This window comes from Ochlerotatus camptorhynchus, unplaced genomic scaffold (genome assembly GCF_037179485.1).
Source record: "Ochlerotatus camptorhynchus isolate MF236.1 unplaced genomic scaffold, CSIRO-AGI_Acam_v1.1 ptg000139l, whole genome shotgun sequence".
Lineage (NCBI taxonomy): Eukaryota > Metazoa > Arthropoda > Insecta > Diptera > Culicidae > Ochlerotatus > Ochlerotatus camptorhynchus.
The window spans coordinates 109,914-123,630 of record NW_027040629.1 but is presented as its reverse complement, the minus strand read 5'-3'; the positions used below and the strand labels follow the sequence as shown (position 1 = coordinate 123,630).

General features: G+C 45.9%; 1 protein-coding gene across 8 annotated transcripts in view; it reads left to right on the top strand.

The window, feature by feature from the left end:
* LOC135700598 (titin) overlaps window positions 1–8,913 on the top strand; it is an 85,724-nt gene extending 76,811 nt beyond the window's left edge. For all 8 annotated transcript variants that reach the window (XM_065221135.1, XM_065221134.1, XM_065221133.1 and 5 more), the window contains 4 exons: window positions 2,907–5,313; window positions 5,390–5,592; window positions 5,651–5,863; window positions 5,922–8,913. In XM_065221135.1, the coding sequence (XP_065077207.1) occupies window positions 2,907–5,313; window positions 5,390–5,592; window positions 5,651–5,863; window positions 5,922–8,289 (5,191 nt within the window). In that variant the 3' untranslated portion in view covers window positions 8,290–8,913. The remainder of the gene's footprint in view (window positions 1–2,906; window positions 5,314–5,389; window positions 5,593–5,650; window positions 5,864–5,921) is intronic.
* The last annotated feature ends 4,804 nt before the right edge of the window (window positions 8,914–13,717 follow it).

Below are 13,717 nucleotides of genomic sequence, written 5' to 3'. Positions count from 1 at the left end.
CAGAATTCAATAGAAGCCATACCAACATGTCCGGGGCAACTTGGCGGTGGTCTCGAAACAGGTTCGGAGCCCTGGGAAGGTTACCAATTTCTAATTTTCATAGGACAAGTCGAGTGACACCTCAATATTCACAGAATTTCATGGAGAATGCATCAGAGGCCTTGTAAACTGTCTAAAGCAACATTGTCCACCTGGTGGCACCAGTACAGATTCCGGAGGCACCGTATATGTGGCCAATTTATCACTTCCATAGAACCCAGCCAAATTTCACGAAGATTTCATCATAGACCATGTCAGCATATCTGAAGTAACATCGGCCATCTCGGGACAGATTCTGGGAGATTTCGGGTGGTCTCGGAACAGATTCCGGGAGCCCCGGGAAGATGGCCAATTTATTATTTTCATAGAATCTATTCGTGCGACCCCTCAAAATTCGCATAATTTAAAAAAAAAAATTCATCAGAGACATGTCAGGGCAACATTGGCCATCCAGTGACCTCGGTACATGTTCCGGTAGCCCTGGAAAGGCGGCGACACATCAAAATTCGCATAATTTCATGAAGAATTCATCAGAGGTCATGTCAACATGTCCGGAGAAGCAATGACCATTCCGGGAACCCTGGAAAGGTGGCCAATTTATAATATTCATAGGACCAAATCATGAGACACCTCAAAATTCGCAGAATTTCATGTAGAATTCTTCAGAGGCCATGTCAACTATCTAAAGCAACAATGGCCACCTGGTGGTCCCAGAACATGTTCATATTGTTTTGAAGCAGGTTCATAAAATTCTACGAATTTTGAGGTGTCGCTCAAATTGGTTTTATTAAAATTATAAATTGGCCACCTTTCCTGGACTCCCGGAACCTGTTCCGTGATCACCGGAGGGACAATGTTATCCCGTAAATGTTGATATGGCCTCTATTGAATTCTTCATGAAATTCGGCAAAATTTTGCGGTGCCACACGGCTTCGTTCTATGGAAGTGATAAATTGGCCACTTTTACGGTGACTCCGGAACCTGTTTCAAAACTACCATGTGGCCAATGTTGCTTGACATAGCCTATGATGAATTATGAATCCTGTGAATTTTAAGGTGTCGTACGATTTGGTCCTATGAAAATTATAAATTGGCCACCTTTCCGGGGCTCCTGGAACCTGTTCCGAGATCACTGGAGGGTAAATGTTGTCCCAGACATGTTGGCCTTTGATGAATTATTCATGAAAGTCTGCAAATTTTTAGGTGCCGCACAGCCCAGTGGCAGGCGCGTAGGCAACATGTTATACCGTGACAGTGCGCCCAGCACAGCAAAATAAACAATTTGAGCCCGGGACATGCTGCCTACTGTCAAACGCTACTGTTGATATAGGCCTTATCACTGGCCTGGTGCCGCACGACTTGGTCCTATGAAAATTATAAACTAACCACATCTACGGTGCCTCCGGAACCTGTTCCGGGGCCACCAGGTGGCCAACGTTGAATTAGATATATAATTTTCAGGTTTCACACGAATTGGTTCTATGGGGGCCACCGGATCCTGTTCAGTGGTCACTGAATAGCCTATGTTTCCCTGGACAGTACACATGGGCAGTGAATTACATTCTGATTGCAAGTTACAACACATTCAGCCTTTTGAAATGCAACGCAGATACATTTTACGACACCTATTGTTAAAAACACACCCGTACAAAAATGGCCAAACCGATGGCCAAACCGAAAAATGGCCATCAATTCCGACCAATCCTAGATTTGTAGCTGGATTTACAAAATGTATGCCCTTAAGACTAGTTTAAGGGCTAAGAATTTTAAATTTGGCAAGAAAATGCTTCCGAAATCGTTGGGTCAAATCCGGGACAATATGACCCGAACACCTTAAACGCAACTTTTTGTAACTCAATAGGAAGGTTAATCTGATTTCCTAGAATAATTCCAAGGGAGTTGTGAGGAGAACTTCAAAGAGGGATCTTGAGGAAAACATCAGGTTAATTTTAATGAAAATCTTTATGAGAATTCAAAAAGAAATGCCATCTAAACACAACTTAAACTTGTAAAAAAAATGAAATATTGTCTAAGCATGGCCAAAATAGATTGGTAATGGGTTGAGATAGTGATACAGGTATACCTCGATATAACGTAACTGTCGCTTTTGACTTCCACCGCTGATTTTTCGTAAGCGATCATTCAAACGAGCAAAGAAATAGCACCATCGGACAGATGCGATAATCTCCCATCTATTAATATTATTAATTTGTATGATTCAATTGTTATTAGCGAGATATTGACGACGTTATATCGAGGTATACCTGTAGTGCTCAAACGTTAAACCACAGACAAACAGACATAACACATTGAATATTTCTCACTGTAAAACATCGTCGCTAAAAAAAACATTACCGTCATCTGTTGAGTACACTGTGGTGGGTAGTACGCTGAATAGATGGCGGTAGTGTGCAACCGTCAAACGCAAGGGAATTGACTATGCATGCACAGGTGGCGGTACTACCAACTATGATACTTTCAAATTGACCGTTGAATGCTTGTTCGATGAACAACTTGCGAGTGTTATGTCTGTTTGTCTGTGGTTAAACTGAACAGCATTGAAGGGTGCTACGTTTCTAATTAAAAACGCTCTATAACCAGTTACAAAGCAGCGATCTACACTTACGCCATTAAAAGCTACGTGCCACATTGCTGATTAATTGTCTTTACACAGACGTACACAATATGCTATAAACAGTAGATTTCAACATAATGAATTTCAAATGTTCTGTAGCTGCCAAGTTTTCGTTATGGTATTTAAAAAAAATACAAATTACAAATGATTCAATCACAGACATTGAAAATCACCTACTCAAACCGGAAAGACATGCATATTTATTGAACACTTCGTTTGTCTATTCTTTCAGCGATCACGAATATGAGCCAATCGGTGAGCCAGTTGACGATAAACCAACCGAAGCGAAGCCTACGGCAACTAAGGGCAGTTTGGTACCACCGACCGACGATCAAAACAGAAAACTGTCCAGCGCCTCGCTGCGTGTCCCAACCGATGAAGGCGATACGATCAGCATGGAGGACCTTCAAAAGGACATTGAGGATCGATACTTCAACCGTACCATGGAGGAACAAGCCACAACTGATGTAGCCGAACCGGTCGAGGGCTTAGCAGCTACACAGGAGAAAACTAGCAAAGTTAAGGCAGCCATGGCCCGAGCTCAGGAAGGTGGCAAAAAGGCAATGGCCAGAGCACAAGAAAGTAGCAGAAATGCAATGGTCAAAGCACAGGAAGGCAGTAAGAGCCTACACCAGAAGCTTCGGAAACAAACCGATAAATTCAAGACCAAAATGTCCCATATCAACATCAAGAAGGACAAAGATGTCGCTCCTCTAGCGACTCCAGAAATTGTTACGACACCCGAAATTGAGAGACTGGATTTCACTCTCGCAGAGCCCAAACCAGAACAGGAGACAGGCGAAATCGAACCCGCTCCGGTAGCAGCTAAGGAAGCTGCACAAGAAGCAGAAACCGAAGAAGGTGCCCCCGAAAATGGCACTACAAAGAAGAAATTCAGGGGTGCTGATTTTAGCAAAATCAAAAATATTCATATGCCGAAAATCCAGAAACCAGAATTCAAACGCCCAGAATTCACGAAGATCAGTAAACCGAAGATGCCTAAGCTCAAAACACCCGACATGTCCAAATTCAAGCGCCCGGAAATGCCAAAGTTCTTAACTGAAAAACCAGATTTCTCAAAGATTAAGATGCCTGAGAAGATCGGTACCATTAAGATACAACGAAGCAAATCTATGAAGGAACCGACCGTGTCTGCTGCTGCAAGTGCTGCGTCTCCATCGGACGCTGAGACACCATCGGTTATTGGCGCAGATGGTACTAAAAAGAAGCTGGATTATACTGATTTCAGCACCTATCCACGACTGTTGGACAAATTCAAGCGCCAAAAATCTACTCCTAGCAATGTGAGCGTACGGGCAGCTACTCCTCCGCCACTGGAGTTTACAAAGGCTGGTAAGACATCGCGATCCAAGGGCACCACAGTCGTCTCCAGATGGGCTGAGAAGTCATCAGAGGATGCAGGCAGCAATCGCTTCTTCTCTGGCAGTGAACTGGGCGAGCGTGAAGGATCTGTTGAAAGACGTATGCGTCAACGATTGGAAACAGCCGAATTAGAAGCTGCAGAACTTCCAGTTACCGCCGAACAGAAGCAACTTGAAGAATACGACAAAGAGAATCGCGAGATTCATCTTTTGTCTGCCGCCCGACATGACGAGTTTATGAAACGCAAACCACCTATGGAGCGTCAAGAATCTGACCTCGCGTCGGAGGAAGAGAAGCAGTTCTGGGCAAGCTCGCTGGGGCAGAAGATCAGACAGAATATTGATATGAATAGCAATGATTTCGATTTTCTCGATGAAGAGGATCGCCTTCGTACAGCTCGCGAAACTGAAACCATGGGACTGAGCGCACAAGATCGTGCAAGATTTCTGGGTGAAACAATAGGCGAACATTCGGAGAAGGATTACGACATGCGATCGACAACTCCCTATTCCAACAAAGAATGTCAGTCTTCTGGAAGCTCCGGTATCCGTCGTCGTAAAGGCGTTATTGAAGAAATTGACGACGACGAATTCTTCCTTCGTCAAAAGGGTATCTCCAAAGACAACATTCAAATGGGTGAATACATTAGTTCCGCTATAAAGGAAGGTCTGAGCACGCCTAAGAATGCACTGGCTGAAATGGGAAGGTACGACTCCTACTTCGACGACGAAGCAGATGCTAGTGAACGGATGAGCATGGAATATCGCGCAGAACAGGGTGCTGGAGGACGCTACTATCAGCCCAGCCTCGAATCGGATGACATTTCTAACAAACAGAGCTTCACTGATGAATTCCGCAAACAAGCTGACTTCTACAAAACATTCCCTCCAGATCGCCCCATGAGGAAGCATAAAAAATCATACAATGACGAACAGTATGATGAGGATGACCACCAAAAGGTACCTTATGATTCGTACCAACAGGAGCAGGAGGAGGAGGCCAATATGGATTTCTACAGAAGAGATCGTAAGTATGGTAGCGAACAGCCGGAAATCCACATTGAGCAAGAAGAACACTTCATGGATCAGGAAAGCGTAGGTAATGGATTTTTCCGCAACGGTACGGCCGTGCCACCAACGCCACCCAGGCGTCGCAAGAAGCGCTTCCGTGATGTCACACCATCAGATCTTGCACCATTCGGAAACGGTTTAACATCCAAGCCCATTTACAATAGCTTTACCATAGGACCCGAAACGGTACTTTGACATGTTTTAGTGTACCTTTCCGATTCCAAAGTTAAAATTTAATTGGCAACTCGTTTTTGGATTTCAGCACATTTTCAATGCCGAGATTCCATTGGCACAGGAGGAAAGTTTCACAACACCTTTGCCAACTCCAAGAAGATCGCGCTCACGATCACAGATTTCGAAGCTCAACGATGACGATAGAACCTCAAGAGGAGCGGAGTCCTACATCTTCGGAGCCGAAGACAACGCCCCGGTTAAGCATAACATCGATATGTCTGACTCAAACGGGTACGTATCGAAGGATAAGCTCTAAAGCAAACTGATTTGAACTTGATCCTTTGAACAGCTACGCAATCGTACGGAAAGAACCCCCGCCACGTCCACCAGCTCCGATCCGTCGTAGGAAGTCAACCCATTCTTTGGAAGAACATCGTCAATTCAGCACACTACCAAACTTCCATTCGGTGTCACCAGCTCGCCCGACCCGTAATTACAGTACGATAAATCCCAACAGACCCCCACGTGGTAGATCAGTTATAAGTTTGAACGAAAATCAAGCGTAAGTACTCTTTTCCAAGCATTCCGTGAATTCTATATTTCATGCTTATTATTTGTAGGCAACCATCGGGCATTAGCAAGGAAGATATTACTCAGTACGAAGAAATCGAGGCCGTCGATAATCAAGCTAAACTACAGCTTCAATCAGGTGAGGTTGTGAAAAAGATGAAAGATCGACCGCTACCTCCTCCACCGCGTCCACCGAGAGATACCAGAAAACCTCGTAAATTCGACCAGGATGACAGACATGACTTCGATGGAGGTGCTGAAAGGATAACACCCTTCGATATGATCGAAGCACGAGTGATTCAGGAAGTTGAAATCGCTATACAAACGGATCCTGTTTCTGATGATTTTGATCTGGATATTGAAGTATCCGAAACTATGGGTGAGGTTGACAAATCAGCCAAAACTCTCCAACAAATCTTGAAACAAGAACAACAAGCTGAGATAGATCGTGCTCGCCAACTGGCTGAGGCAAACAATTTAATGAGGGATATTCAGAAATTTAGAGATTCTTCGTCGTCGTTATCACAGCACGGCAGCCGACCGGAAACGCCATCCGCAATGTCGTTCGAGCGTAGAGTTTCAGCACCTTCTACTTCCCATATGATGGCATCTTTGAGTAACGAGAATCTTACCGAACAAGATTTGGCCAACATCGATGATGACAAGTTTATAGCAGAACTAGTGAAAAAGTACGTCTCGGAAGAGAAGGTCACTGACGGATTGAAAAAATCACAGAAACCAGCAGATGAGCCTAAGAGGAATTATTCTGCTGAAAAGATTGATTCGACCAGACTACATGAAATGGAATCAATGATTGTTCAGGAAAATATGCTGAAGCAAGAGATGAGAGTCGTTCAATCCGAACCATCCGCACCACCTCGGAGACGATCATTGGTAGCTTCCACTCAAGATATACCGACAAGCATCGAAATTCCATCCGATATGATCGAGGAAATTGTAGAACGACTAAGAACCAACGAACAACAGCACATAGCAGAACTAGAACAGCTACATCAACATCAGCTGGATGATGTGAGAAGAGAGCAAGAGGAGCAAAGAAAACTACAAGAGCAAAAGTTGGAAGAACAACAAAAGATACTGCTGGAACAGCAAAATCAACAGCTTCATGAAACTCAGCAACTTAAGGAACAAATTCTACAACAACAAGAACAGCAAACGTCGCTTCTTCTTCAACAGCAACAACAGCAACAGCAGTTGCTACTGGCTCAGCAACAGCAGCAGTTGCTACTCCAGCAGCAAGAAAAGGAGAGGGAGTTACAACGTGAAAGAGAACGCGAACTCCTTCGAGAACGTGAAATTGAGTTGGAGAAAGCTCGTGAAAGAGAACGGGAACTGCACCATGCCAGGGAGCTGGAATTGCAGCGAGCCCGCGAATTGGAACAGCAGAGAGCGAGAGAAATTGAACAGCAAAGGTTACGCGAACTGGAACTCCAACATACAATGCAATTGGAGCACCAACGTCTGAGAGAACTAGAGATGCAGAGAGCTCAAGAGGTTGAAATGCAACGTGCTCGGGAAGCTGAGCTACAGAGGGCTCGTGACGCAGAAATACAGAGAATTCGCGAAGTTGAACTGCAACGCGCTCAAGAAACGGAAATGAAACTTAAGGACATTGAACGCCGATTGATGGAAAGCCAAGCCAGCGAAACCCAAGGAGATGACGCTGTATCGGTTGAGGAAAAGTCAGAAACTGTAGCTGAATTGCTGCGTACCCAGGACGCGGAATTGTGTAAGCTTAAGGAAATCGAACGCAGAATGAGAGAAAATCAAGCCAGGGAAGATGAGGCTGCTTCATTTGAGCCAAAGTCAGAAACAGTAGGCAAGGAAAAGAAAGAAGCTACCGAGCCAGTAACAGTTGCATCCGGCGAAAATGTAGCTGCAGAATCTTCCCCAGTGCGTCCACCACCACCACGAATAAGCTCTCATATACCGATGGCATCTCAATTCCCTTACCAGGAATATTTGCCATACGCACTTCCACCACAACCGTTCTATCCTGCTAGAAATTATTCCGATGAAGAAGGAGCTTACCCACAAGCGCCTCACCGTCGCCGAAGACATCACCGCTCCAGAAGGGAATCTACTTCGGAGGAGGAATTCCAGCGTGAACAACGGAAACAACGCCACGAAACGCGCTCCCCAGAGCCTTCGATCCCGGCTCTGAGCAGCCAGCTAATCCGTGCCTGTGGTACTTCCATTCGCGACACGGGAGATGAACTCATGACGATTTTGCGAGCAAGCAGCAAAGACGAAAACAAACGAGACCTGCACATTGCTCTCATTATTCTCATTGTCATCGTGGCCGGACTGATGGCTCTGGGAATGAGCGGAGAAAAATCTGTCCACCACCACCATTGGGATTACTTCAACCCACCCGGCAGCAGCGGGAACGCCTAAGAACACAAATCATGTTGTGATAAGACCCACAATACCGATAAGGCGCTTCCATCGATTGATAACCATTGCTTCTTGGATGAAGATACCTACTTGTTCACACCGCTTTTTACTATTATAGATTTTTCATAGCATCAATATGGAATTGTTAGCTCTTGTCTTAATGCATCGTGTTAATCTTAGAAGATCGTTAATTTTATTTAAAAAAAAATCTACAATCTGCATTTGAGCGTTTACTTAACATTAGAACTCGATCATAAACTTGTTAAATTATATTTATTTCACCACCTACTATTTACTAATCATTGTCAATTTCTCACAGCGCACATAAGCCCGCACATTGTTACACTGTACTGCACTTTCTAACAAAGTTCTAGGACAATTTCTTTGGAAAATGAATCGAAGTTTTTTTTTTTTGCTAAATTTGTACAGTAGAAGCTAATATCGAAAGCCAATACGAACTTCAAATAAATAACACACATGGTTCGAAAACCACGAGTTTCAGTGCTAGTCAAAGAATGTATATAGGGAGTAAAGATCTGGATATCCGACCCTTCATTGTTAATTTATTTGTTTTTGTATCATAATCACATTTCGAGAGAGAAATAATAAACTTTTTTTGGCAAATTAGAACCACTGATTGAAGTAGACTTATATCACAGCATCTGGAAGTAGTGTGGGCAGAGTGACCCACTAGGGATGTTTACTCATGTTGGTAAATAAAATTCTCAGGATTTTTCAGGACCATCAACTAAATTTCCAAGCATGCAAAGGTATCATTTTTACATTTTTAAATTAATAGGATTGTTATATGAATTCCAGTTATCAATCCGAAAATACCGCTCCACGACATATGTTCATCCTCGCCAGCAAGGGTGTCAAATCCGCGTCAAGGGAAAATATTTAATTTATAATTCAGATTCCCCCAGAAATGTGTTTTTTTTTTTTGCAAGGAGGAAACCTTCAAAAGGCCATCCACAGCTTGACGACCGGACGCACGATCGCGGTGACACGGTGGGATTCTTACCGCACTAAAACCTCCTTGTATGCCGCCTTGCCCTTTTTCCCCCAGAACCACTTGCCATATTACTTCGGAGAGGGCTGTGCATTACGCACCTCACTTTACCTCAGCTAACTGGCGCTTTCACTTCGCTGATCGTCTCTCCAATTTGTGAGCCATTCAGCTCCCAGCGTCGCGTTCTACTCAACTAACCCCCGGCGGAGGATTCAGCCTACTCTGACGGAGAGTTCTCCCGCTTTCGTTTTTCACTTCGCACTTGTGTGAGCAAATTACTACTTTCTAGCTGGTCTTCTCGCCATTTTCGCTGCACCGCTGACATGATCTGCGTTACTGCTCTGCTGACGGCGTTAAAGATGCCCTCCTATCGACACATTTCTTCGACGACATTCTCCGCACTAAGGGCGAGCATATCCTCTCGCACAGCATCAAATCTAGGACATTCGAAGACCACGTGCTCTGGTGATTCTTCCACATTCCCACAATCCGGACAGAAGGGTGACGTTGTGTGTCCGAACCAATGCAGGTACTTCCTGAAGCAGCCATGACCAGACAAGAACTGCGTCAATTGGAAGTTGACTTGCTTCCTGTTCACCCAGGTCGAAAGAATCGGTATTAGCCTGTGTGTCCATCTACCGTTCTCTACCGTTCAATCCTGCTGCCACTTAGCCATCGACACCGTTCTCACAATTTTTCGTACTCCTCTGGTTTCGCTCGTCATATAGCACTCGTAGTCCTCCGCCAAGGTGATGCCGATTGGGATCATACCGGCGATAACGCATACTGCCTCCATCGAAATGGTTCTGTACGCACTCACGACCCGCATGGCCATGAGCCGGAACGTACTGCTCAATTTCCTTTGGTTCTGCTTCGTTTTCAGCGCTTCAATCCAGGCTGAACCTCCGTACCTTAGTATCGATGGGGACACACTAGCCAGAAGACGCCTCTTGCTGCAGCTTGGACCAGAATTGTTCGGCATGATTCTGGCTATTGCCGCCTTCTCGCAAGCATATTCGATGTGGCTTTTAAAGATTAGCCGGTCGTCGATCATCACTCCCAGATACTTCAGCACGCGCTTCGAAACAATGGTGTGCTCTCCAACGGTGATTTCTGCCCACTGCACTGCTTTGCAGTTACTGTCCAACATCACTTCTGTTTTGTGGTTGGGCTATCTGCAGCTTTGATCCTTGCATCCAGTTACCAATCGTATCTATCGCCTCGGCCGCCAGCATTTCCACTTCTTCCAGCGTCTCCCCGGTTACCATCAAGACGACATCGACATCTACACCGACTTCAGTCACCACCGGTTGGTGGTCGGAGCTGAGATCGTTGTGCGCCTCCGGCTTGGATAGTACGATGTTTGACAGGAAAAAGTCCAGGGTGGACGGATTTCCCGCCGGAGAGATAAAAGTTGGTTCGTCCGGAAACTGCACAGTGTACAGTCCATGTTGTGCGTGGTCGAACAATAGACATCCATTCCGGTTCCGCTGGTAGTTCCGCCAAGCTTCATGGCGGGCTTTCATGTTCATGTTCATGTCGCCCCCAACGATGAATCGGGAGCTAGTACGGGTGATGGCGGTCAGGTCGTTCTTGAATTGAGTTCCTAGTCCATTGTTGGCGGTGCACTGGCGTGGGCAGTAAACAGCGATAAACCTGACGTTTCCAGTTGGTGATTCCACCTCCACACTAACGGCCTCGATGATAGAAGTGCGGACGTGGGACAGAGTGCAGAACTTGATTCCCTTTCTGACGATGACCGCTACACCACCTGGAGCTGGTGCGATCAGGCAACCAGAAGCTGTCGCCGGACTTTAGATGGGTCTCGGTTAGAAGGCCTACGTCGATGCTGTGCTTGCGAAGGAAGTCGGCAAGCTCAATCTGTTTTGCTTTTACAGAGCAAGCGTTCCATGTAGCGATGGTTAGCGGTTTAGACACCATACTGGATGATGAACTTACCGAGCACTTGGATCTGTTCGGGCTTATTGCGGCACTTACGAAGAGCACCGGACATGTTGACGAAAATTTCCATCAGTTCATCCGCTGAGAACAGATCGGGGTTGTTGTTTTGCGCTGATGGTTGTCTCCAGAATCCAGGAGGGGATGGAGAGCTTTGGCCAGCAGAATCACCAGAAGTTGCTTGAGCGGAATGCACCCGCGAATTCTCTTGCCTTTGCTGAGGAGCACGAAGAGGCGGGAAATCCTCCGTCCGAAATGCCGGGACTTTGTCCTTCTTGTGTCCTGGTTGGTTGTTAGTTGCCGCCTGTTTTCGGATGCGTTTGAAGTCCAACCCGCAGTCGGAAGTGGCGTGGTCTTGAGCGCAATTGCCACAGCGTGGCTTAATGTTGCAGTTGCGGGTGCCGTGTCCAAAGTTCAGACACCGTTGGCACTGAGTCGCATCACGATGGCCGCCACGGTATGGCTCCCAGCGGACGATGATGGAATTGATGGAGCGGATGGCCTTCAGCGCGTTGAGCGTCACCGTTCCCTTCTGGAAGTGTACCAGGAAAAGGCTATCCGGATACGCCTTCACATTTTCGTCCTTCCTTGTCATCCGATAGACGGCACTTGGGGCCAGCTTGTACCGGTCTCTGACTTCAGCTTCGATAAACTTCGGGTCGAAGTTTGGTAGGCCCCTAATGACGACCTTGAATGGCTTCTCACCGGGAATATCGTGGGTGAAGAATTCCACCTTGGAAGTCCTCAGGTGGGCGACGACCAAGTCATACTCCGCTTTGGTACGGAGCACCACCTTGGTGCCGACTCTGCCCAACTTGTATTCGGCTTTAACGCCCAGCGTCGCTAGATCTGCGATGAGCCGGTTTTAGTTTGGGTGATTGCCGATGGAGGAACATGATCGCTTGTGTTTTGGAGGCATTGATTTTTTTTTCCACGTGGTGGCATAATCAGCAAAGGCGTTAAGGCATCGTTGAAGTTTGTTCGTTATTTCGCGAGGCATCCTTCCTTTGACGGCTATTGCGGTATCATCTGCGAACAGGAAGAACACGCAACCGTCACCGAGGGGAGGAATGTCGGAAGCATAAATGCTGTAAAGCAAGGGGCCCAGCAGACTGCCTTGCGGGACACCTGCTGGGATGGAAAACGTGTCTGAAAGACAACCATTCAACGATACCTTAAACGACCTTTGCTGGAGGTAGCTACGGGTAATTTTAACCAGATGTAAAGGAAGGTTGAAGTTACAAAGCTTGTACACAAGTCCATCATGCCAAACATTGTCAAACGCCTTTTCAACGTCTAACAAGGCCATGGCTGTGGACTTGGATACAGCTTTGTTCCCTCTTATTATGCGAGTCACGTGACTCTCTCTCACCGGTGAGGTGACAATAGTCACCTCGTGTGAGGTGACTCTCCATTTGATTTACATGGAGAGTCACCTCACACGAGGTGACAATTGTCACCTCACCGGTGACAGAGAGTCACGTGACTCGCAGAATAAGGGGGGTTACTTCGGATGTTATTCATCACCCGTACTAGCTGATGATTGGTGGAGTGCCCCTTTCTGAATCCAAACTGTTCCGAAAGGAGAATGTTGTTTTCCTCGACAAACTTGTGCAAACGATTGAGAATCAGTTTCTCGAACAATTTGCTCAGCGCTGAAAGGAGGCTGATTGGTCTGTAGCTTGAAGGCAATGTTGGATCCTTACCGGGCTTGGTGATGAGCTAATGCCATACAGCAGCGCTCTTTTATATCTTTTCAGGTTAAAGCAGAATGATGTGCAACCAAGTAGTATAAAAGCTACAAAGACTCCTCCCATTATGAGTAGTTAGTTTGCAAGTAGCGACACTGGCTCTTTTCCTTTTGCGTACACGGCGAATGAGAACGACCCAAATTTGAGTTTAGTTCACTCATAATCGCCAAAAGTGCAGGAACTCAGCGATGAGTAAATTTGTCTCATGGTTTCCTGTGGAAAACCTAAAAAATCTGCCAGAAAATGAGGAAATTGACGAAAATTTTATTCAGCCTCGGAGTAGTACCAATAGACTGAGTGAATCCAATCTTTACTTTTCTCAAATTCGGAAATTTCCTGGAAAACCCTGGGAAAACATGAGACAAATTTACTCATCGCTGAGTTCCTGCACTTTATTTCTTATTTCTGAGATAACTAAGCTCAAATTTGGGTAGTTCTCATTCGCCGTGATATCACCTTGAAAGATATCGGCGCCGGTGTTTAGCGTGATTACCTCTCACCCCAGCAGGCCTGGGTCCAATCTCAGTCGGCGCTACCGGCATATTCTAAGGCATAACATCTCTATTCACGCCTTCCTTCGGGAAGTAAAGCCGTCCGTCCCCGGTTGAGTTGATGGGTCGATTGGTAGGGTCCAGGTGTGGGAGCTGCCTCCCTGGCGTCGGTAGCATTGGAGCTCAGTACGGAAAACAAATTTCGCGTCACTTTT